Below are 25,350 nucleotides of genomic sequence, written 5' to 3'. Positions count from 1 at the left end.
GGAGAATTGCCTGAACCCAGGAGGCGGAGGTTGCGGTGAGCCGAGATCGCGCCATTGCACTCCATCCTGGGTAGCAGGAGCGAAACTCCGTCTCAAAAAAAAAAAAAAACAGAGAAATTGGAGCTGAGGGGTGCAACGGCTCACCTAAGTTCTACTGCCAGGAAATAAACCCTGTCTGGCCGCTTGGGAGGCTGAGCTCCCCACCATGGGCCGTAGCATCTGGGGAGAGCTTAGCCGCATGGTGCTGGGGTGGGTGCAGCAGGAGCAGCGACAGTCACAGTATTCTCAAAGACCCAGAGTGACCGATGCTGGGACGCTTGCTGGGTCAACACAGCTGCTCCATTCCAGTCACGCCACCACTTGAAAGGGTCCCGTTTTTAGAATCCCATGTGCTAATTTCACTTAGAAATAGCTGATGTTGGTACTAGCAACAGCCTGACCATGACTACCTACAGTGTCTTTTGAGGAATGTGCACAGTCTTCAAGGTATTCTGTCATCTGGTCAGCAGGGACGCTGTGAGTGCACTGAATTCCTTTGGTGCTGTAAAATCGGGTTGTCAGCTTTGCTTACAGTCCAATCATAAAAGACCACGAGGATCAAATGGAACCTGGTCCTCCAGCCTGCGACGCCGGTGCCGTGAAAGCGATGCCGTCTGCCTTTCGCGTTTCTCCCACGGCACCAGGTCACTTTCCAGACCTTTAAAAAAAGATTCCTTCCATATTGTTTTCCAAGATGGTTGGCGAGCATTTGTTTAGAAATTTCTGATAGTTTATTTCAAATCAACGAAACAAGAAAAATATTTGTATGGCCATGTCCATTTATTTTCTGCAAGCTTGCTTGGCTATTTGGCGAGTGTCCTCTTCACGGAATGCCTCTGGAGGACAGCCATTTGCACAAAATGTTTTGTGTCATCTCGATGGTTGTTTGTTTCTTTCTGGTGGAGCTAGCCATGTTTATGGTAAAATCATGCTAAACGTGTTTTGACGATAATGTGGTCACAGGCGTGTAACTGGATGGACAGACAGGAGGAAGGGACAAAGGCGGATTGCGGGCAGGTGCAGTGGCTCACACCTGTAATCTTAGCACTTTGGGAGGTTGAAGCAGGCAGATCACCTGAGGTCAGGAGTTCCAGACCAGCCTGGCCAACATGGTGAAGCCCTGTCTACACTAAAAACACAAAGATTAGCTGGGTGTAGTGGTGAGTGCCTGTAATCCCATGTACTTGGGAGGCTGAGGCAGGAGAATCCCTGAAACTGGGGGGCAGAGGTTGCAGGGAGCAAAGATTGAGCCACTGCACCTCACCATGGGCAACAGAGTAAGACTCTGCCAAAAAAACCCAAAAAGGTGGATTGCTTTAGGAGTCAGGATTTCCTGTGAAGGCTCTGACTCCCCTGTGATGGAAAGCCCCTCATCAGGGCATTGCTGGGCGTTCCTGTGGCCCAGCTCCCCCTCCTCACCCCTTCCCCACCCGCACAGTCACAGGTACTCCAAGGGAGGAGAAGGGATCTAGAAGGGGCGGCCTCTCCTCTCGTCCTGAATGGGAAGGGAGTGCTAGAGGAGCCAGGATGTCCTTTTGGAGCTAGAAGCTGCCCCGTTCTCTGCCCGCCCAGGGTTGGCCCAGGAGTGGAGCCTATGCAGCAGGCTGAGCATGGTGCAGAGAGGATGGGGGTGGGGCCGGTTTGCAGAAGAGGAGGGTGGAGGTGGGAGGGATCTCGTGGCTGCGGAGTGGGTGGAGAATCCTCATTTAATGCCCAAGTCGTTCCAGATTCCCGTTTAGTTCAGGGAAATTCACAGCACCCTTAATGCTGTTTGCAAAGCAGAGAGTCCAAGAAGTGAAAAGGGAAAGGCAGTGATTCTAAACAAGGAGACACGCACAAGTTAGTAATGTGCCTTTTATAGGGGACCCAGGCACCTTACACCCGCTATGCACAGTCTCAGGGGTGTCCCGGCCGCCTGGCTTAGTAGCACCATCCATGGGGCACTTCCTTTGAAAAGCTGGTCTCCCTGAGGGTGGTCGTGGAGTGGAGTGAGGTGATGGGCGAAGGTTCCATGCTGGGGCACACTTGGGATTTTCATGCTATTCGGCACCTTTCTGTAAAAGCGCCATTTATGTCCCATCAGGTCTCACCATCCTTTTCAAGTTACAGAAACAGAATCAAACCTTCTTAAGCAAAGTTGGCAATTGGTTGGTTCATACCATTGAATGGAGAGATAGTTTCTGGTGGGTCTGAATCCCAGGGTCCGGAGCTGTCAGCAGGACACTGAATGTCTTGTCCTCCTTGCTCAACTCCGTTCTAAGGCAGGCATGTTTGCAAGGCAGAGCAAGCACAAACCCCAGTCTTAGGTTGCCCACCAGGCTGGCCATCCCAGGACCAGGGGGCTGATAGCTCTGTGGGAGACCTGCTGGGGTGTTTCTCCCAGTGGTGGGGGGATGGGGTGAGTGAGGTCATTCCCACCTGGACGCCATGGCACTAGTGTCCCACAGTAAGAAAGGGAGTGCTGGCCAAGAGCGGGGAAGGGCTGCGGGGTACAAACCGCACACAGGCTCACCATGCACACTCAGCGTAATACAAACAGGGACGAAAATGGCAAAGACACGTAGTAAAGTCAGCTGTAGAAACTGCATTCCTGCCATTTAGTAATCACCGTCCAGCTGGGGACATAGAACAAGGACAAAGAGACACATGGTTCTCACATGGTTCTCAGCTCGATAAACTGATCGTTCGTCAGCTGTGCTGGAGGTTGGAGGTGGTGTCGTCGGAGGCGAGAAGGAGCACCTGCAGGGCAGGGCTTTCTCTCACGGCGGAATCGCTTTTCTCATGGCACACGGAGCCCACCCAAAGCTGTGAGTGGCTGCTGACTCATGGCAGCCGAGGCCCACGTGAGGCAGCAGAGGCCGTGGGCATCTCCCGTTAGCCTTCTCACTTCATGTGGACGGCGATTCCAATCCTCTGTCTTCGGACCTGCAGTCATTAGGGGTAAAGATTTCATTTGAATTCTGGCTTCTGCCTTCATCTCTTACATTTCAGTGGGTATGAGCCAAGGAGCAGAGCACAGAATAGAAATGTAGAAGGAAAATGCCAAAGGAGAAAGGAGGAAATGAAAATTTGGCCTCTGCAGTATTGAATGTGTAGCAGTAAGAAGAGCCATTCTCTGTTCTCAATGCCCCTAAAACCACATTGCTAAGTACAATCTTCATTTACCTCCAAACCATGCTGGCCAAAAGAGGCCTGGGGAGAAGAAAGCCCTCCTGGATGTCCGTGCTTCTGGGTTTAGCCCTGGGACCCAGCATGACTGGAACTTTAAATAGGTGTATGCTAGCGTACTACAGATGACGGTGAAATCCACACGTGAAAATATCTGGAGTGAGCCTCTCCCACAGACTAGAGCTAAGAGTCACCTGAAAGCATTTTCGTGCTCAGCAGTGACGTGCAGCTCGGGAGATGAAGGCTGCACATTTGGAGCTTGAGGGAGTCGAGCTTTCTTTCCGTTGAGGTTTGAGGTTGGTGATGGGAACACCATCACTTCCTTTGGCTAAATTTTAAAAGTTGCACAAAAGGCGCAGGTTCCTTCCTTCTGTAGGCTTTCACTGAAGGGCTTCCTGAACGCGAAATAAACTCCACCGATTATTTAGAACTATGTGGAGATTAATGTTTAGAAACAAAAAGCTCACGGGCTTGGTGAGTGCGGTAGTGACGTGCCTGCTAATGAAGTTGCTGACTGTAAATGGGTTTGCGACTTACAGGGCTTCTTCCTTTCCATCTTCACAGGGCAAAAGTGACTCCACTGCCTCCGAGGCCAAGGCAGCTGCATCCGCGGAGGTAAGAAGCATTCCCGTGGGTTCCTTTTTCTCCACGGTCATGTGAGTTACATATCTGTTTTAAGTTAAACTTGAAGTCTTTTTCGATGTATTGAGTTGTTTCACACTGCCAAGCTATGGAGAGCTTTTAGAGGGCTGGACTGCTCCACAGGAAGACGTGAGTTTTTTGACATCCTGCAGGAAATCCAAGTACTTTGTGCAGCAATGTCCTTGTGCAGCAGCGGCTGCCTTGTGGGCTGAACTGAGGATGTCCTCTTGTCATGCATTATGATTTGCGTTTGATTCTGAATCTGTGAATCACTTTATGTGCAATATTCCTTTTAAAACTACGATGCGCCTTCAAAATAAGCTGGAATTACCAGCGGCAGAAGCGAGCCATGGTTGCAAGGCGAACGCGGGGTGCTGAGGCTGCCCGGGGCTGTGTCTGCCGTCGGGGTTTGCAGGTTGGTAGCCGACCGGCCTTCAGGCTCTCGTGTGTGTGGTTCAGCTTCTCAGCAACAGCTTTTCTAGGAATTGGGACTGAAGTAGGTAATTTTAGATGGCGGTAGATTTCTCCTCTGTCAAGCATCTATCTGGTTTTAACAGCTTTATACATAAGACATTTTTAAAGATGGTTTAATGGCTGTTTTCGATGTGTTGGGCTGCAATGCGCAGGTGAAATGTGGTAAGTGGGTCATAATGCCACGTGCAGTCGTGACGCCACCATGAGACTGATTGTTCTCGGGCTGTGCCTCCGCAGCGGTCGTGGCGGGCTAGTGGGCCTGCACCTTGGTGGTGCCAAACGGGTCATTGGAACTTGGTTTCTGGTTGAGTTTATGTTCATCTATGTTGAGACCTTAAACCACCCTGTGGTTCATATGAAACAAAAATACTCCTGATTTTCTAGCTTTCCTGAAGCTAAAAAGCAAAAATACAGTAATAATAAGATTTAAAATGTCTTCTGAAAGCAGCATGCGCTCTGCCACAGGAGCCTTGCTGGGCAGTTGGTGCCCCAAGAGCTGCCAGGGAGGGCATTGCACAAGGGTGTGGCCACCTTATCTCAGCACTGCCGCTGGCCTGCAAGTCCCTGACAGGAGAAGCTGAGTCCTACTTGGCTTTAGGGGGCCCCAAATCCTGGAGGAGAGGTTCCTACTGCATTCCATTGCAAACAGTGTTTGACACTTGAATTTCACTGTTTTACCTGTTACACGCTCAAGGCACTGCCGTCTGGGTCTGAACATAGTTTGCATGAGTTGAGTTTCCTTATTAGATGTGGAACCTGTGCCATAGAGCTGTGCAGTTAACAGTGACCATGCAAAGGTGACAAAGGGGCACATGGGATATCAAGCTGGCTCTATTTCAGCTAAGGGGTTAGGCGAATGCCTGGATCCCAGTGTGCATTACATTCTAACTTCCATCAACTCAGCAAGCAAGGTGTGCTGGGGTGGGAGGAACACAGTCCTCTACTCCTTTCTCAGTCTCATGTCAGTCTGGTCCATAATCTGTTCAAGTAAAAAAGCGTCAATTTGGTGATTCTTAGTGAAACCTGATGTGGCTTTACCCAGATGTGTGACGAACCGTGTTTCTTGGCAAATGAAAAGTTTTATTATTATGTATATCATCCCAGTCCACACCCAACCTGGCCACTCCACATAAAAATGGTGAGTTCCTGGTGGCTCACGCCTGTAATCCCAGCACGTTGGGAGGCCGAGGCGGGTGGATCACGAGGTCAAGAGATCGAGACCATCCCGGTCAACATGGCGAAACCCCGTCTCTACTAGAAATACAAAAAATTAGCTGGGCATGGTGGCGCGTGCCTGTAATCCCAGCTACTCAGGAGGCTGAGGCAGGAGAATTGCCTGAACCCAGGAGACGGAGGTTGCGGTGAGCCGAGATCGCGCCATTGCACTCCAGCCTGGGTAACAAGAGTGAAAATTCCGTCTCAAAAAAAAAATGGTGAGTTCCAGTACTGGGCGTTTCTCCTCTTGGTCATCCGTGAACACTGGGTTCAGGGCAGCAATGGGGCGTGGGTGCCCTTGGAGAGTCATTCCTTCCTAATTCAACATCCAGGCCCAGACTGGCATTAACCATAGGTGCCATAGTTGGAATTGGACAGTGTTCCAAGGAGAGCGGCTGTTTCTGCCAGGACGCTGTGTCCGGTCACACCCTAGGGTCAAAGCATGGGAGAACCCCAGGAGCCATGTGGCCACAGAGTCTCTGTGGGCTGAGGGCCAATAATCCCCTCCACTGCCTTTAGCCCTGAAGCAGGTTAAATGCCTGGCAGTGTTTCCAGATTCACTGAGAATTTGATAGACAGGAATCCTGCACATTCAGGATAAAAAATGCAAATTAGACCTCATGGAGCATCACCGGGGAGCAGCCCCGAAGTCTGACAAGGCAGGAAGGCCACAGTGATTGCACAGTGGAGCCTTTAACTCTCCCTCTGCTGGTCTTTCTCGTTTTTGCTGTTGTGGTTGTTTTTTGATTCTTTTCCTCTCTCCTTCCCTTCCCACCTGTCTCTGTACATATTTTTTAAGACTACAAGAGTTGATGTTCAACAGATTGTTATACCAGGTTAGCGAATTCCAGGGTCCCCTGCTGAAACTCCTAACACAGACTGAGCGCTAAGGCAGAAGCAGGTGCCCCTGCCACATGGCTAAGGAACGTCTGGCCACTCACCAGGACGGTCCCAGAAGCATGGGCGGTGCTAACACAGCAGCCGGCATCTTTCATGGATTTGCCTGATAACACCTGCAAGATGCCTCCAGTTTCACAGCTAGCTGCGTCTTCTTTCTCCATCATGATTCCACTCTTTTCTTTATAAAAATGAATTTTAGAAAAGAGGAGACAAAGGGGTTCAAATTCCAAGGGGAGGAGGTTTTCTTTTGTCCACACCCAACCTCGACCAGAATGGAGGGAGCGCGTTCAGGGCCACTGCTGCCCGCGGAGGGCCTCTCTGCGTCTCCTCCTCCATCTTCCCTTTTCTGACAGCTTTGAAGGGAGCACACAGGCCCTGTCGTATAGAGCTGCACTGATCAGCCATCTATCGATTGGGTGGGGCTTGAACAAAGAAAATGTAAAATTGTCTCTCAGATTTCCTGCTATCAGAAGGTCAGAAATGTGAGCAGCGGCGGCCCAGGTAGCGATTTCATACCTGGGGACACAGAGGCCGACTCCACAGTCACTGAACAATAAAACCCCCAAGGCTTGCGCCCTAACAGGGAGAGCGTGCTCTGGCTTGGTTAGCAATCCATGCACACGCTCTGTGGCTGCCGGCTGCCCAACACCAGGGTGTGTGTGTGTGTGTGTGTGTGTGTGTGTGTGTGTGCAGGGGAAGTATTGTTTTTAGTTCTTAATAATCTGGGAAACAATGTTTTCTTTTGTCAGGTACCTTTATATGCAGATAAAATAATGAGGTGACCCAAACTCAGTCCCTTGCAAAGCAACGTAGGGAGCTGCAGTGCGGGGCTAAGCCCGGAACATCATGGACACCCAGCGCATTCCGGCTGGATGTTCTCCCTTCCCAGATCTCCTTGAGGCTTGCTGGCAAGTGGAGCCCGGTCTGAAGGGTTCCTGGGTGACAGCAGCAGCCCTTAGCTGAGTCACAAAGTTAACTTTCTGGCCCGGATCCTGAAGGGAGCACGAGCTGCTGATGCTTCTGTTTGGTCTTCCTCTAACCACGCTTTCACATCAGCCACATCGATCCGGACCACACTGATCCACGCAGCCTTTTTGGTCTTGGCTGGAAGGGTGATTTTTCTGTTTTCCCCTGTCTTTTTCACCAAATCGTTCCGTGCCTTGCAAGCTGAAGTGTGTGAGACAGTAGTGCAGGTGTAGTTTGCTTTTTGGTGGAGTTGATCACGGGGAGGGTGGGCTACATTAAAAACCGGGCAGAGTCTAGGGAATAAAATACAAAGTATGGGGAGGCCGAGGCAGGTGGATCGCAAGGTCAAGAGATCGAGACCATCCTGGTCAACATGGTGAAACCCCGTCTCTACTAAAAAATATACAAAAAATTAGCTGGGCACAGTGGTGCGTGCCTGTAATCCCAGCTACTCGGGAGGCTGAGGCAGGAGAATTGCCTGAACCCAGGAGGCGGAGGTTGGGGTGAGCTGAGATCACGCCATTGCACTCCAACCTGGGTAACAAGCGCGAAACTCCATCTCAAAAAAAGAAAAGTACAAAGTCTGGTTCTTCAGTCTGTTTTCGGAGACGAAAATCCCACTGTGGAGCTGGCTATGCATGCCGACAGCTGAGCCTTCCTCTTTGCTAGGGCAGCTCCCAGGTAAGGAAGGGACCTCATTCACTCCCGTGGCAGTGAGTTGGTGCGGACTTCCGGGTGCAGCAAGGTTTGGGGGTGGGAGGCGTGTTCCTTGGGCTTGTAAACAAAGGCGAGGGAGGAGAGGCACGTTAGGCCCCCAGGGGCACTCAGCGGGCTGCAGACACCGTGGGGCTAGTGGGGTGCCGAGGGAAGCTTCTGGAACAGGGGTGGCAGCAGATGGAGACATCTGCAGCTACAAAGGAGCACCCTGCAACCTCGGCAGCCTGCGTCCTCGGTGCTCTTCTGCGTTTCGTCCCCAAACAACCACTGCAGAGGCAAATTCCCTTTCATTCCTGCAGTTTCTTGATTCACTGGGTGGGCCTCCAAAATCTGTGCACTGCACTTCAGCAGAAAATGGTGGTGTCATCAGAGTTGGAGTCTGAGCTAGAAAAATCCTTTGATTGAGGTCATACTTAAAAATGTCTTTTTGGGACAGCTGGAGAAAAATCAAACATTCATTTCAGGAAAAAAAGTAGATCCAATGTTTTATCATATTCAGCTTAATTGATAATCATCCCTTAATTGAACAAGTCACTGCAACTTACCAATGCAACCTGAAAGATGTCCTCCTGATAATTATACTCGCAGGCCACTCAAAGGGAAAGTTTCGTTTGGAATCTGCAATTCACCCTGAGAGTTTCTCATCTCATAATCACAGCCATTATGACATTGACCTTCAGTGAACTAGAAAGTGTTTTGTTCGTAACAGGCTGGAGGACTGTGTCACCGTGAAGGGAGCGTATACTCGACTTCCCTTCCCCTGTTGAGAAGAGCTGGTAGTCACGGGGTGGCTGCCACTGCCCCAGCCAATCTTTCATCATCTCTGTTTCTTTATATTACGAGTATTACTATTAGCATTGCCATTTTACAGATGAGGAGATGCAGCCCAAAAGAAGGAAGTCAAGCACTCAGTCGTGCATCTGAAATGTGATCCTCAGCCCCACATCTTTGAAAAGAGTAAGATGCTCTTTGAATTGTCTTATTTAAATGCCAGATCCACATCTTACACCTTCCACACCACTTTAAGCCAGCGCTTTCTAAATCATGGTCTCAGAAAATAAGAGCTGTAGAGAATTATGGTTATCCTTTTTAATCCACTAAAAGTTAACGTCATGATCTTGTTCTTACAGCAGGATATATCCGGCCTCTATGTGGTGGTGGGCACTGCGCCCCTCCCTGAGCTGCGATGCAATAAGGGACTGATTTCACCCAACACTAAGTGGGCAGCAGGGATCTTGCAGGTGGGAGCAGGTGTGGGGGCCATGGCTAAGGAGGGCTGGCTGTGCTCATGGCCGTGGGCCGTCCCCATGCATCCCAGAGCCTCCTCTACTTGAGGGCTGGCATGCTGGGTACACCTGCTGACCTGCAGCCCTGGTGACATCTGGAGCTTCTCATGGCACTCAGCTTTGTGGAGCCCAGCATCAGGAGCACTGTTTATGAGTCCAGAGATGCCACACACACTACCCATGCTTGCCGGCCACGTGGAGGCTCACTCCAGGGCTGTGGGCTCTCTTCATGTGGCCTAACTTGTGGGTCCTTTGCTTATACAGCCAATGGGGAGAAAGCCCCAGGCTGGAGCTGAGAGACCCGGTCGTCCCATGGCTGTTTGGTCCTGGGAAGGTCGTGCCACCTCCTTGGCGGATATTGAGAGGACAGAACTTGGTAGAGATACGTCAAGGCTGTGGAAGTGTTTTGTCGTTCTTGCATATGTGTGTTGACACATATGAACACACACACATGTTGTATGGTGTGTAAATGTACGAACGACGTGGCATGTGACTGTGGCATGTGTTTACACTGGTGCTTGCAGGGATGTAGGCGTCACTGTGGTGGCCGCTCTCCGAGTCCCGGTGGCACGTCTTCCTCACATTGTCAGGGGTTGTGGGCTCATGGCTGCGGGCTCCTTCTAGTTTGTTTTCGCAGCGTGTGGGCACCCGGCTGAGTCCTGTGAAGGGCGGCCTCACTCAGGGTGGTCAGTGACAAGGACCTGACCCCACCCAGCCCCCTGATTCCTGACCCACTCTGCTTCCCCACCTAGGCCTGGGGGCTTGGCCTCCTCCCGCCTTCCTGCACCCCGTCCCTCTGTCTCACTGGCCTGATTTCACTCCTTCAGCTTCACTGAGCCACCTTGTAAGGAGAGAAACGTGGGCCGCGTGCTGTCTGATTCAATCCCATGTTCCAGCACCTCCTCGGGGCTTGCCGTTCTTGACACCCTCCTCTGGGGAGCACCCTGCTCCTCGGCCACCCTGGGGCAGAGCCTCCCACACTCCCTCTTCACACGCCTCCTGGTGTCCTTCCCTCTGCCCATCACTAAAATGTCCCTGGCCTTAAATGATCCTGACTACACTGCGGAGGGCAGTCCCAGAGCTCTTCCCTGCTGTGAGCTGGGGCTCGGCCTCATTTCTCCCACCCTCCCACTCACGGCCTCCCCAGTGGGAGTGGAGCCCCAGCACGGTGTGGTCCTCAGAGCAGGCAGAGACACAGGGCACAGGGCACTCAGAAGCCCCACGCGTGTCCATTCCTCACGCCCATGACTCCTGAAACACTCCGCATTCTTTCCAGCTGAACAACAGGAACCCTAACAGAGGCTGCTTTAGAGCAGATCATGGAAAGTGCTGTGTTTGCCACACAATTTAGTATTTGGTGGCAGACACAGACAAAGCCGATCGAGCCGTCCTGGATCTGAAAACCACCTTTAAAGGACAGCTGGTGCACGTCTGTTTCTCAAGGCACACGGACAGGCACAGCCCTGGTTTCGCTGGCATCGTTACAGTTGCTTAGCACCTTGGGCCCCTGGGGACTAGATTGGTAACAGTGGACTAGCAAGGTCATGGTGGTTCATCTGCGTGGTGCCTTACTACTTATAAGAGCCTTTTCTCCATGCTCTTATCTGGACAGGGAGGAGGTAAAGAAATGGACAGCTCTTTCTTAATTAACTTTCAGTTTCCAAGGTTGTTCCTGCAGGGGAATCCAGGGTTCCCTGCCTTGCTCCTGTTTTTGCTTTGCTTTTCTTTGGTAAATCCTTCTAGAATACTCACTATGTTCTGAGCACCTTATGATAGGAACGAATTTGACCCTCACAACCAGATGAAGCAGCCCCTGTCATTGCTGCGCTCGCCCATGCTACAGATGAGAACATGGAGGCAATGAACTGTACCAGGTGACAGGGCCAAGTGGTGGGGTCGGGATTTGAACCAAGCCGTGTGGCTTTGGAGTCTTAACTGTGATTCTATGATGGTGACTTTTGTTGAACCCAAAGATAATTTACTCTTACGATTTATTTGTGGAAATAACATTTTTCCACTTTCTTAATGTCACCCTTTAATGACTCCAAAAGGATTTAAAATTCTTCTCGGCCTTGCTTTTTCCACACTAAGAGAATGCCATCTAATGGGCGTTGGCTAAGCCTGGAAATCAGAACCTGTGCGGCAAGAAATGTGATTCCTTCTATGACCCTGATACTGCTCCTGGGATTTCTGAGTTCCTGGGTCCCAGACATTTTTAATATAATCTCAAATATAATACCAGTAAATCACAGACCCCCCATAGTAGCTGTATATTTGTTATTCATGCATTGAGGAGACCGCAGGAACCCATCGATGCCTTCCAAATAAAACTGAACTTTGTTCAGTACGCTCATATTGATGCTCGCAGCTGTGCTCACAGAAGCATGTGAAACCGTTTCTTTGGCCTATGGAAGTCACCTGTGTACCTGTGTTTCCACCTGTGCTCTGCACTGGCCTCGGTCCCCACAGGCCTGAAATCTCGTGGTAGAAGGCTCAGGGTCACAGCTTGCTCCCTTTTCCTTCTTGGCTCCTGAAAGTCAGGGCAGAACTGAAGGTCATTTCCTGGGAGTGGACGGGATGGGAAGGTGCTGTTCCTTCTCCATGGAGCTGTTCATTTATTTACCTGTGAACTGGGAGTGAACAGGACTTTCATGTGAGGCTGAGTGAGTCTCTCAGGGACCGCAGTGCACAGCAGGGTGTAACGCTGGTGCCGGCTTACAGCCAGGGGCGAGATCCCTAGTGATTTGAAACCAGCTCTGTAGGGGAAAATGACGCCAGTTTCCCATTGTGCTTACACTTAAGAACATGACTTTACACACTCCATGTGCTGGGGACCACACCAACTGCTGTAGGGGAATTTGAACATCATATTCCCTCCTTTCTTTAACATGCACACACACACCCATGCATAGACATACAAACATACATGCACACTGCATGCACACATGTGAATAGACACACAAACACACACCACATGCACATAGACAAACACGCATGCTGCATGCACATACATGCACCAGACATACAAATGCACTGCATGCACATAGATATACAAACACACACTGCATGCACACACACTGCACATAGACACAAGCACACACACACATACACATAGACATACAAACACACCCTGCATGCACACAGATGCATATAGACATACAAACGCACACATGCATACTGCATGCACACACGTGCACAAGATATACAAACACACACTGCATGTACACACATGCACATAGACATACAAACACATGCGTACTGCATGGACATACATATGCACCTAGACATACAAACACACACTGCACATAGATATACAAACATGCACACTGCATGTACACATGTGCATAGACATACACACACATGCACACTGCTGCACACAAACATGCACATAGATATATGAGCATACACACACTCTGTATACACACACATACACATAGACATACAAACATGTATGCACACTGCATGCACACACACATGCACATGTACAAACACGCACACACACTGCATGTGCACAAATGTGCATAGGTATATATACAAACACACACAGCATGCGCACACACACATGCAGATAGCCATACAAATGTGCACACTGCATACACACATGTGCATAGTCATACGAGCACACACACTGCATGCACACACATGCACAAGATATACAAACACACATGCACACTGCATGTACACACATGCATAGACATACAAACACTGCATTCACACACATACACATAGACATACAAACGCACAGACATGCACATAGACATACAAACACACATGCACCTGCATGCACACCCATGCACATAGACATACACATGCATGCATACTGCATGCACACACATACATAGACATACAGATGCATGCACGCTGCATATACACATGCACATAGACATACACACATTCACACTGCACACAGACATACACATGCATACTGCATGCACACACATACATAGACATACAGATGCATGCATGCTGCACATACACCTGCACATAGACACACACACTGCATGAACATACACATGCACATAGATTCACAAACACACACACGCACACTGCATGCACACACACATGCAGACCAATCGCCTTTAGGGTGCTGAGGTTGAGCCGACATGGCTAGATGGTAAAGAGTGACAGAGATTTGGTTTTGAGTGTGAGGGAGAATGTGGTAAAATGTAGGGAGATTGAGGGAGGGGAGGACACGTGGATGCCGCCGTCCTAGCGCCTGGGCTGTGTGGCCTCTTTGGGCCTGTTTCCTTTGGGTGACACGAGTTCCTAAGGTTTCTGCCACTTGCCTTGGTCCAGATGGGACAGACCGTGTAGCTCTGCGGTGACACCAGGGCCTTCATGTGATGCTTTCCACTCCTGTCTGCGCGACTTAGTTCCCACGAGGACACTGGCAGAGCTATCCTCAGCCACGTTCTCGGAGGTCCACGGGCTGGGAGACAAGGCTGCCCCATCTGGAGCTCTCCCCTCCCCGGGCTCTTGGTTCTCGCCGTGAGGCTGGGGTGCAGGGGATAGCTGGCACCATCCACACTGCCTCAGACACGAGGAGATGCTTCCCTTACACTCCATTCCCAACGGGGAGGACGCAGCCGGGCCATCCCACCTTCCTATCTCCCTAGGGCCCAGGAGGGGGAATGGTGCAACACACTTACAGTGATGTCTTCAACGTAAGGCTGATGTCACCGCCTGATCCTCCCTGGGACCGAAGATATGGAAGTGAACAACTGGGTTTTTCAGAGGAAGACACACAATATTGCTGCTGGGCTGAGACGCTGCTGGTCTCATGGAAACACGAAACAGAGGCCTTCCGCTGTATGGTGCTTGTTTATTCCTCGGGCTAACAGGCATGAGCATGTGGGTGTGCGGCTGGAAGATGGAGGCTCACACGGTGACAAAAGCAAAGCTTTTAAAGCCGGAGCCAACAAACAGTGACGGCTGCTTTCCACAACTAGCCAGAGACCTTTTCAGAATAATGTCTTTAAAAATGGATTTGGTACATGAGTAAGCCAACGTGGTTATGATGATTTCCCATGGCATAAAATAGAAGGTGGCCAGGTGTGGTGGCTCATGCCTGTAATCCCAGCACTTTGGGAGGCTGAGGCAAGTGGATCACTCGAGGTCAGGAGTTTGAGACCAGCCCTGCCAACGTGGTGAAATCCTGTCTCTACTAAAAATACAACAATGAGCCAGGCATGGTGGTGCGTGCCTGCCATCCCAGCTACTGAGAGGCTAAAGCACGAGAATTGCTTGAACCCGGGAGGCAGAGTTCCCAGTGAGCTGACACGACGCCGCTGCACTCCAGCCTGGGCCACAGAGAGACTAGGTCTCGGAACTAAAAGTAAAAATAAAAGGCAGTTTCTTGCCATTATCACCATGACAACGTTCAGTTCAAAACTCTTATCCACCTGCGATTAAATGCCGTTAAGCGTGAGAAGTTTCTAGTGCAAACCCACATGACCACCATTTGCCCAGAGACCAAAGGCCTGATCTGTTTTGCTAGTGCACTTTCAGAAGTACCGAGTCCTGGAAAATTCCCTTTTAATTCTTATGGAAGTTTGGACTAAATTGCTTTTAAGATCACTGAAAATGCAGATACCAAAAACCGATGGTTGTGGGTGAGGATCCTTCAGACCCTGGCTTCTCCATTCCCCCATGCAAGTCCCTTTTTCTCTTTTCCTCCACTCAGCATCCATGCACGTTGCCGTCAGGTTGGAAACGGGAAGAGGGCTTGCCAGTGAGCAGGCTATTTCAAGCTATTCCAGCAAAATGTGTGGTGCAGGAAAGACGAGCATTTTTGGCCGAGGTTGCAAGCTTTCCCGTGGCTTGCGCTAATCTAACCTATGCTAGTTTCTGTTGCCAGGATCAATAGAACAGACCCGAAGTCCTCACAGTCTAAAGCCAGACCGTGACGGGGGCGGCGCTCACGCGCTCTGCAGTGATCTTGTCACTCTGACGCTCAGTAGGCAGCTTTTTTTTGGTGAGTTCATTTTTGATACAGTTCAATTGCTTTGCTTAACTCCTGGGTTTTTTTCCGTTGGGGATTAGACCAGCTCAATGTACCCTTAAAAGAAGATGTTTACACAGCTTCTTAAGAAGCCTTTTATTTTACTCTGTGTGCAAAATAACCTGAGAAAATATTTGTTCACCAAAACGAGCCCACCTTCCTCTCTCCAAATCGCCATTCCCGGGTGCCACTGATTTGCCTGAGCTGGGAACATTTCCCCACAGGAGCGACACATCTCTGCCAAGCAATTGAGTAAGTGACAGAGAGCGGAAAGAAACCTTCCATTTTTATTCCTGTGTATCTGAAACAAATCCAGGGCCTCAACACCACACCCTCCAACGAAAATTTAGTAAAAAATTCCAAATCTCAAGCCTGAAAACTATATATTTTTAAATTAAAACAAAATATTTAGGAAGGGCCGCAGAGCCAAGTTTTAAGGAAAATGTTTTATGTTGTTCTCCTTCGACACTCGGAAATCCTGTGAGCAGAGCTTCACGAAGCGCAGCCTGTCTGTACCACGGTGGGGACGGCGCTGTGTCGGCCCCGGGCGAGGCCGCGGACTGGGCTGCAGCCAGGTCTGCCGGAGCCGAGGCTGCCGCTGACAGTACACACTGTGAGAAGACGCCACCGGCGCGTTTCCAGGAAGCAGGAGTGATTCTTTCTGTGAAACACTGCACATATATTTTAAGATCCAGCATTTTCAAAGAGGTGAAATATGGATGTGGGTTCATTTTAGGGAAAAGAAATAGAACTGGAATTGTTTTAAAGCTCCTGATGCTTTGACAAGAAAGAGACGTCAAGGCTGAAACACACCAGCAAGTGTTGAGACCCAAATAAAATACGTATGAAATTTGGTGAGACTAGAAAGAGCCTTCGTTTCTATTAATCTCCCTGTATTACGATTTTGCGCCAGCAAAAGCGGCAAAAGGTCATTGAGAAATTTGGGGAGACAGGCGCATTTTCCTCTGTTGCCATAACTTGGCCTGTGAACGAACCATGCTCTCTTCTCAAAGTAACAGCTCAGAAGTGTGACCATTCTGCTTAGAATGTCCTATTTGCCAACTGCTCCAGAACAGAAAAAAATGTGTATATAATGGCAGATGCATGGCATATGTTTCCAACAATTTTATATTGTAGGTTCTTAATAATAAAACTTGAGTTCCCATAGTGGAAAGTAGGGTTAATAAAAATGATGGCTTAGAATGACCCTCTGGAGGGCTGACCACAGCTCTCTTCAGTCGTTATTTACTTAAAGTATGTACCTGTCTGTGTAGCCCACACACATGCGCACACAGAGGCACTCGCAGGCGCACACACACACACATACACACACACACACACACACTCTCATACACGAATGCAACATTTGTCTGGATATGGATAAATGAGTTTCCATCAGTTCTGCATTCGAGGGAAAGAACATTCGCCGTGTGTACTCTGGAAGCCTCCGGGTAGATGAAAGGCTGTTTTGCTAGAACCCGTTTTCTGAAATAGCAACCACCTGAGAAAAGACAATTATACTTCAACTATTTTTGTCTGATTGGGAAGGAAATATTCTTTATCTCAAAGTCTTGGAGTAAGGAAGGGGTGGACAGGGCCCCCCCTCTCAGCGCTGTACTGCCCTAAATCAAGGTGATTTCTATCCATTTCAGCCTTGAATTTCCTCTTACCTTTGATTCTTCTTTTCACGTCCTGTGTTTTCACTGCAGTTTATTTCCACGCCTGCACCCTCAGCCGTGGCCTCTGTTGTCTGTCGCCTCAAAGGCGATTGTCAGTTGGTAGATCTCTTCTGCTGCATCTGTACTTTTCAGAGGAGAAGGTTTATGTATTAACAAGAAGCACCAGCAATAAACAAAGGAAACTCTCCGCCAGTGTCCTGGGTCTGACTCTGAACCTGCCGCCTGCACTCAGCGGCTGCCAATCACACGGAGCCCTGAAAACCTGTGGTGGCACCAAGGCAGGGCTCGATGGCAAGTGACAGCAAGAAAGGGCTGATGTTCTGGAAACGTGGGAACTCAGTTCTGATCAGGAAAGCAAAGCAAATGTTTATGTTAGCCAGAGGGGACATACTCTGAGTTAGCCGGGGAGGAGGTTGTAGAGAGAGTGCGCGCGCGCGTGTGTGTGTGTGTGTGTGCACCTGCCTGTCTCTGCTATGGAGGCATCATTTGAAGGGGTAATACAAGGGTGATGCCATCCTTGCACCCTCCACGAGCATTCGTTGACCCAGCGCCACCCAAAGAAACAAGCAACCATCTTCATTCCCCTTCCTCCTCCCACTGCCTCCTCCTTTCAGTTTAAATGACACAGAGAAGGACTGAGGTGTCTTTTCAAGTGCTGCTAAGGGAGGCTCCAGCCTGGCTGTGGGCAGGTGGGCAGGTTGTGGTGGGGGGACCTCAGGCCTGCCCCTCGGAGCGTCTTTGACGGTTTCTGACATTCGATTGCCTCCACGTGACGCTGCTGCTTTGCCGGCTTCTGCCAGATGTTGTGTTCCAGCCTGCTGGGATTCAGAGCAGCATGAGTAACTTGGCGTTTGCATCGGAGGAGATGGCCAGCCTCGGGGCTGAGGTTTTCTAGGCTTCTCTTCTTTGCTTCTGAGTTTGCAAAGCAGGGGTTTTGTCTGCAGCCAGAGCCTTCTCACTTCACAGCTGGTGCCTACGAGGGGCAGGACTCCTGGCTCAGGAATCTGGCTGCCTGAAAGGGGTGAGGGGAGGAAAGGGGGCCGTGCGGAGTGGTTGCCTGGTGACGTGGGGGGGGGTGGGCACAGCAGCCCCGGAGGTGATAAAAGGAGTGGCACTGCCCCGGCAGGATGGCCGGCTGGCAAGGGGAGCCTGCCCCCTGGGTCCCACACAGCACAAGATGATGATCAGGCTGCCACACAAGAAGCTACAGAGACTGTTCCTCAGAAAGGTAAGGGGTGCTCACAGGAAATGGGGGTCCCAGGGAGCTTGGCAGTTTTTATGTACTGCAGGGAAATCACTGGCATGACCGAGCTTGGGTGGCCAGGGCAAGCTGTTTTCCGGGCAGAGTGGAATCTCACGGATCGTGAGCGCGGGTCTGGCAGTAGTGCCAAGAGCAGGTCAGCGTGTCTGGTTAAAGTTGAATTTATCTTGTGTTTGAGGATGTGTTGAGCCCAAGGAAAGTTAATGCTCCTGTTCCCAGGTGTGTTTCCACCACTAAGGGGAAGGGCGTCTGTAATTTTTCTACAAGTGCAAAAGCGAAGGGGAGAAAATAGGACGAAGCTTACATTTATTTTTACTGTTACTAAAAGGTGAAGTTTTGGGTGAAGAGAATCAAAACTCATCCAGAGCTTGCAGTTTGCCCTTTAAGAAATTGTTTTTGCTTTTTCCTACATGATGGTGAAATGTGCTTGAGATTCGCAGTTGCAACCGTTTTTCAGTGCCCGGCTCAGCGACATTAAGTCTGTTGACGTCGTGCGGCCATCAGCACCACCTCCAGGACTTTTCCACCGTCCCGAGCCGGAGCAAGCTCTGTTCCCATCCAACACTCGCTCCGCACTCCTCCCGCCCCCAGCGTTGCCCGTTTTTAAGTGAGTGGAGCCAAACACGTTGATAACCACATGTCATCAGAGTGCGTTGGATCAGAACCCAAACCAGCCCATGCCATTGCTCCTACAATCTGTTGAGAAATTGCTGTTAAGTGTATCTCACATAATTCTTTTTCAAAAGAAAAAGATGAAATACAGGGTTCTAGAAATCGCTGACCTACTCATGGGTAGAACATTGTTTCGAAGGGAAATCTGTGACTTCCCCACGAGGTGCACACTTTTTTTTAATAGGATGAAAAGACGTCCTGGTTCCTTGTTTTGGCTCAGATCTGCAAGTGCGCACGGGCTTAGTCGTGTCAGATCTGGGGTTGGTAAATATGCTTAGACGTGTAGATCCTCGTGTATGGAAATACAGTTTTAAGGAATACTTATATTTTATTTTGAAACTACTCCTAAAATAATATTATTTTAAATAATTATATAAGGTGACTGAAAGTTGTTTACTTCAACTTTTGGAATTAAGAAAACGGAGCATAAAGAAAATAAGTGACTTATTCCTATGTGGCAAAGACAGACAGGTCTCTGTGTGAATTCCAGCTCCTCGCCCAGCTCAGCCCTGCGTCTATTACATCTTGACGTCAGCTTCTCATGCGGTCGCTTGCTCTGATTTAAACAAAGTCACCTCTCTGGAGTATTTCCTTGTTGATGATACCCCATCTTATGTCCAAAAGATGTCAGTAAACTTACCTATGTTCAATCCAAAGCTAAGCCACTCAGTGAGTGTGTCTGTTTGGGTGAAGGAAAGGAGGAGGAGGAGGGGTAGGAAGCTGGGCCCAAGCGCAGTAGCCCCAGTGTCGGTCCAAAAGCCGCAGCCCTGCGGAAGGTGAGCCTGGGTCTGACTTGGAGACTGCTGGGTTCTCAAGGAGTGGAGCAAGGCAGGGCACACTGGAGACACAAAAACCAAACAAGCAGAATAAATAAATAAACAAAGCCCAGCTGTGTAGGTAAACACTTCTATTTCTGTTCCAAGCCCTGTGAGAAACATCTCCTGCGGGTCCTCCTAGAGAGCTTGCCCTAGGAAGGGGTGAACACCCTGCACCGTATCTTTCTAGGAGCTGCAAAGTGTCTCTACATAAGGTTTTGCTATGGCCCGGGTTGTAGGCCATAGCACTCGTGCCAGGAGTCCACGCCGCGGAGGCCAGCAAGCCGCCCTGGGAAGAGCTGCCTTCACCCAGGGCCCATCTGAGGCCACCTAGGAGTGTGCGTGGATGCAAACCTCCCCAGCCTCCACGGCTTTGGCTGAGGGAATCATAACTTTGTTAGAATTTAGTGGCCCTGAGTCTGGGTTCCTTGACAAGCACGGAATTATAGATTTTCTATGCTCCAGGGCCTCATGCAATCTGGAAGCTGGAAGGGGTCATTGAAATCACACAGTCCAACCCCTTCCATCCCCTTCATTTCACACACGAGGAGGCTGAGGCCCTGAGAATTGAGATTCCTGAGTCAGGTTCCCCTCGGGGAGTGAGCGACAGGGTGCGGCCTGTCACCTGGACACCCATCTCAGACCCCTTCCCCGAGACCACAGCATCAAACATGGCCTCAGGAGGGTGCAGCACACCAGGCTAAGGGCTGGAAAGGGCTCTCTACCTGCCTGCACTAGCTGGGCCTTGTCATTTTCTGCATCTGATGCTTTAACCTCGGGTGGTGAGTGGGGGAGGCTTCCTGGAGGGGCTGCTCCCCCAGGATTTCTCTTTCCGACACAGCAGGCAACTCACCTAGCACTTTTCAAATGCAAACTGACCAACCCAGAGGCCACCCCGCCACCTCCTGTATGGATTCTCACCACTCTGGGCCACACCCTCCTGCCCTGATTCCCCCTCAGGGCCTGGAACCAGCCAGCAAGGGCAACCCCCATGCAGCAAGGCCCATACCAGCCAATCCCATGCAGGCTCAGCCTGGCTCACCCGTTCCTTCCCCGGAAGCCACATGAAAGGCCCCTGCCTTTCATCCCCATGCCCCCTCTGCCTCCAGACAGGCTCAGTTCGTCCCTGAGTGGTCCCCAGGGTGCAGCCCTTCTCCTGGGATCTGTGAGTAACAAACTCTTTTCCATGACAGTTGCCTCCTGACCTGTTGCCCTGCCACACCTGAATGATAATGAAGCCTGCGTTTTAAAACACTGTCAGTTGTTTTCAAAACTAGTGGCTTTTGTTTATTCAAAATTCTTCCAACATACATGTTGTGGAAAATGCAAAAATAGCTGAGACCAAGTCCCTGTGTCTGAGAAACCATTCCAGGTGCTAAGGTGGTCCCAGGCACAGTCACCGCTGCGTGCACCTCAGGCCTCAGGGAGATTGAGGTCTGGTGTGGCTGGGGCTCAGGGCTGGGCTCCTACGGGAAGGTGGACGGCACAGGAGAGCAGGACAGGTCAAGTTCGAGCACGGCCAAGGGTACTTCCCAGAGTTTGGGTTCCTCATCATGCGTTGTTGGGTGAGTGCGTTTCTGACAGTGCTCTCTCTTGAAATTTTGGGGAAGTGAGTGTCTTCCTGTAGAGGATCCCAAACCTCTTGATCTGTTTTCGTATGAACCGGGATAGTTCATGGGCAAATCAGCTCGGTGGATTTTCCCAGTTTCATAGTTGCTAACGACTGTCGAACAACCACAATACGTGTAGTAGTAAGGGTTTTATTATAATGACACGACACATTAACACAATCTAAATAACAGTGAAAATGCGTTTGTAGGGAGTGATAAACTTTCATAATCACAGCAGTGAACGCTGTGTCCCTGTGGATGACGTTTCTAACTGCCGTGTGATTTCATTATAAACTCATCTGAGTTGCTGTGTTTGTTTTTACAATACGATGTCATGGTATTAACAGACAGCTGTAGAAGAGCATATAAACAGGTCAACAGTGATGTTTATGTAAATAGAGGACATTCTTGGTTTAATATAAGAAGAAAATTCCAACAGCATTACACACATTAAAGTATATTATTGATTCTTTACAGAGGTTAATTTTCTGAAGTTATAACTAAAGTTTTAGTTTCAAGGCGTTTAACGGGTGGAGAAAGTCCATCGTACACCCTGACATGGCAGCTCTTTGTTCAGCCTGAGGAGGACCGTTCCTCCCGTGCGTAGATACTTCTTCAATGAGTGCTTGGGTCGCCCCAGCTGGGGACTGGGGTAAAACCATGAACGAGATAGACGGAGGCCTACATCTGGCCTGAGTCTCCCCCTTTGCTCTAGTAAACCACGCACTTCCTACAGAAACCGTCACCAGCCAAGAGGAGCGTGATTTTAACGCCACACAAAGGGAGTGGTATCCAAAAGTTTCTGCCTTCTGCAGTGACTGAAGCCACAGAATAAATTGCTCATAGTCGGTAGGAATGGGCCCTGCGTTTCACAGCAAATAAATCCAGGTGCAGAGTCGGGGGACAAAAATATTTACCTGCTCAGCACAGACAAGGCTTAAGGCAGTATATAGGGATTGGGCCACCGTTGCCCCAATGGTACCCATCTACTTGATCCAGATTTCACCAAGAAACCAGCAGCAACAAGCAGAAAACGATGGGGAGAGTTAGGGGAGAGGGTAATAACCACACAGAATGGTGTGGGGACAGCAGGAGGGAGGACTGGGTTCTGAGCCCTGCTTTCCCTTTGAGAAAAATCAATCAACTCCGTTAGTCTCAGTCTTTCTTTTAAAATACAAGGGTCTGAGTAAATGATCTCCAACACCAAGAATCATCTGCTTCTATAATAACCTTCATCATCATTATGGGTCTAACACCTTTGAATTAGTTTAAATATTTAATAACCCATTCATATTCTTAGCTAATATCACCTTTTGAAGTGACTTTCTTCCTATATTTTTACTATCTAATTCTAAAATAAGATTTAAAAACAAATCAGCTGGGAACGGTGGCTCACGTCTGTAATCCCAGCACTTTAGGAGGCCGAGGCGGGTGGATAACCTGAGGTCAGGAGTTCGAGACCATCCTGGCCAAGATGGTGAAACCCTGTCTCTACTAAAAATACAAAAATTAGCCGATACAGTGGCATGTGCCTGTAATCCCAGCTACTCGGGAAGCTGAGGCAGGAGAAGTGCTTGAACCGAGAGGCGGAGGTTGTGGTGAGTGGAGATAAAGCCACTGTACTCCAGCCTGGGCAACAGAGTGAGACTCCGCCTAAAAAAATAGATCTCCCTCTGTCTTTCTGTCTGTTAAGATTTCTCTTTCCGTTTTTTCTAAATTGCCTCTCTAGCTTCAGTGTGCCCCTCACTCTAGGATGTGAAGCGGAGGTTGTAAAGGATGTGTGCTCTAGTCTCACTCTTCAGTGACCGGATGCGCGTCTCAGACCTACGTTTCAGAGGCTGCTAACTCTGCGTGATGTCTTCATCATATTCACTGAGGCCCCAGGTTGTGGCTATACTGCCCGATTTGCTAAGCTGGCCCATCTAGAAGATCACAGGTTATTAATGATTAAAATATTTAGAAACAATGTCTTTATTTAAAATAATAAGCGTTGATTTTATCTAACTTCTAACAAACACACAGGAGGCACTGATAGAGCCTGTGGAGGAAGATTTAAAATATCCAGGTACATGGAACCAACCCAAATACCCATCGATGATAGACTGGACAGGGAAATGTGGCACATATACACCATGGAATACTATGCAGCCATAAAAATCGATGCGTTTGCATCCTTTGTAGGGACATAGATGAACCTGGAAACCATCATTCTCAGCAAACTGACACAAGAACAGAAAATCAAACACCGCATGTTCTCACTCATAGGCGGGTGTTGAACAATGAGAACACATGGACACAGGGAGGGGTACATCACACACTGGGGTCTGTTTCGGGGAATAGGGGAGGGACAGCGGGGGCGGGGTGGGGGGTTGGGGAGAGATAGCATGGGGAGAAATGCCAGATGTAGGTGAAGGGGAGGAAGGCAGCAAATCACACTGCCACGTGTGTACCTATGCAACTATCTTGCATGTTCTTCACATGTACCCCAAAACCTAAAATGCAATAAAAAAAGAAATCTAAAAAAAAACAAAAAAACCCCAAAAATAAAATAAATAAATAAAATAAAATATCCTGGTACAAATGGACCTGGTGTCACCTTCGAGGTCTCAGGGACTCTTCGGCCCAGTTTGCGTTGGCCCCTTTGTCCTCTGGGGCCCCTTCTCCAAGGAGTCTGGCTTCTGTGCTCCATGCTTTCTTTGCTCCATGGGGCCGGACCTTGAATCGTCATGAAGCCATGTTCTGTTCATTCTGTAGATTTCCTAGAGTCTGTGCCTGTTTGACTTTGCATAAAATCACCAAATTGGCTAAGCGTTGGACTTCACTAGGCTGGAAATGGTGCAAAGTCCCATCCAACTGGCTGTGGTGGAAAATGGAAACGTGTGGGGCTTCACGCAGAAAACTTGGGAATACTTTGATTCCAAGCTCAGACATGTGAATGCCTCTTTCCCCGGCTCCGGTGGTGGCCCAGCTGCTCCTGACACCCAGGCCAGCAGAGAAGCCAAGCCCCAGGGCCCTGTTGCCATCTGTTATCTGTCAGGGCTGGCTGGCCTGCACCTCCTCCATTCCCTGCAGTGCAGCTTCGCCTCTCTTGTGGGGTTACAGGCTCTACTCAGCTGTCTCTGGCTACAGCTGGCAGACTGGGGAAACCCTCCTGCAACTGTGCATTTGACGGGACCCTGGCAGCTGGCTTCACTGGAACTCATCTGAATTCCTGTGTAATATCCACCCCTTCCTGAATGCACCTGGCCAGAGGGCTCTGGTCTTGCCTCCACCTTGGAAAGAGCAAACAGGTGGCTTGGAAGCAGGCTCTTTGAGGTTTCAGGAAGCAGCACAGGGCTGACAAAACTTCCTGCTCGATTGCGGAAGTAATGCCGTAAGATCTTACTGCTGAACGCGGAGGCCGGCCATCACCTGCAGCCGCAGGGGCACAGTGTGAGTTATGAACTTTGCAAGGTGCTGAGTTAGGGGATGCAGAGGCCTGCTGCAGTCACAAAAGGACACTTCCCACTTTCCGGAGTGTCAGCAGGCTTACCTCTGTTTAGGCAAATAGAATTTGTCCCCCCAGAGTCTGTGCTTTCTCTGAATTCGATCACAGTCTACCCAGCAAGAGGGGCGTCTCAGCCCTCGGCCAGCTTCTGAATGATTCCGAGGAGCAGAGCTTGGATTTACAGACCTCCCCATTTCCATTGCTTTAGAGTTCCGGATCCGCTGAGTATGGTCCTTGTCACTCTTCTCTTTCTCATGCATCAGGGCTGGAGACTTCCCTGGCAATCCCAGATCGACCACACTCATCGCTGCTGCGCACCTGGCAAGTTCTAGGCACAAGGGATGCTCCAGGAGCTCAGACCCGGGTAGCACCTGCCATCCTCAGCCACAGAAGGGGAGACAGCACAGATGCAGAAACT

General features: G+C 49.8%; 1 protein-coding gene and 1 long non-coding RNA gene across 4 annotated transcripts in view; one reads left to right on the top strand and one right to left on the bottom strand.

Moving 5' to 3' along the window:
* RPS6KA2 (ribosomal protein S6 kinase A2) overlaps nucleotides 1-25,350 on the top strand; it is a 494,183-nt gene that overhangs the window by 88,064 nt on the left and 380,769 nt on the right. For 2 of the 3 annotated variants that reach the window (XM_078370459.1, XM_078370453.1), the window contains one exon: nucleotides 3,772-3,822. Coding sequence is in view for 2 of the 3 variants with exons in the window: in XM_078370453.1 (XP_078226579.1) it covers nucleotides 3,772-3,822 (51 nt within the window). In the remaining variant the exon portion in view is untranslated. Of the gene's footprint in view, nucleotides 1-3,771; nucleotides 3,823-17,914; nucleotides 18,316-25,350 lie in introns of those variants that run through there. The other variant, XM_078370456.1, reaches the window with a different exon arrangement.
* On the bottom strand, nucleotides 14,216-17,298 carry LOC144582247 (uncharacterized). Its single transcript, XR_013534682.1, has 2 exons — nucleotides 17,079-17,298; nucleotides 14,216-16,909 (listed from the first exon to the last, which is right to left on the bottom strand). It is a non-coding gene; the product is annotated as an uncharacterized LOC144582247 (long non-coding RNA).

This window comes from Callithrix jacchus, chromosome 4 (assembly GCF_049354715.1).
Source record: "Callithrix jacchus isolate 240 chromosome 4, calJac240_pri, whole genome shotgun sequence".
NCBI lineage: Eukaryota > Metazoa > Chordata > Mammalia > Primates > Cebidae > Callithrix > Callithrix jacchus.
The sequence above is the reverse complement of the archived record's forward strand: the minus strand, read 5'-3'. Positions and strand labels throughout refer to the sequence as shown.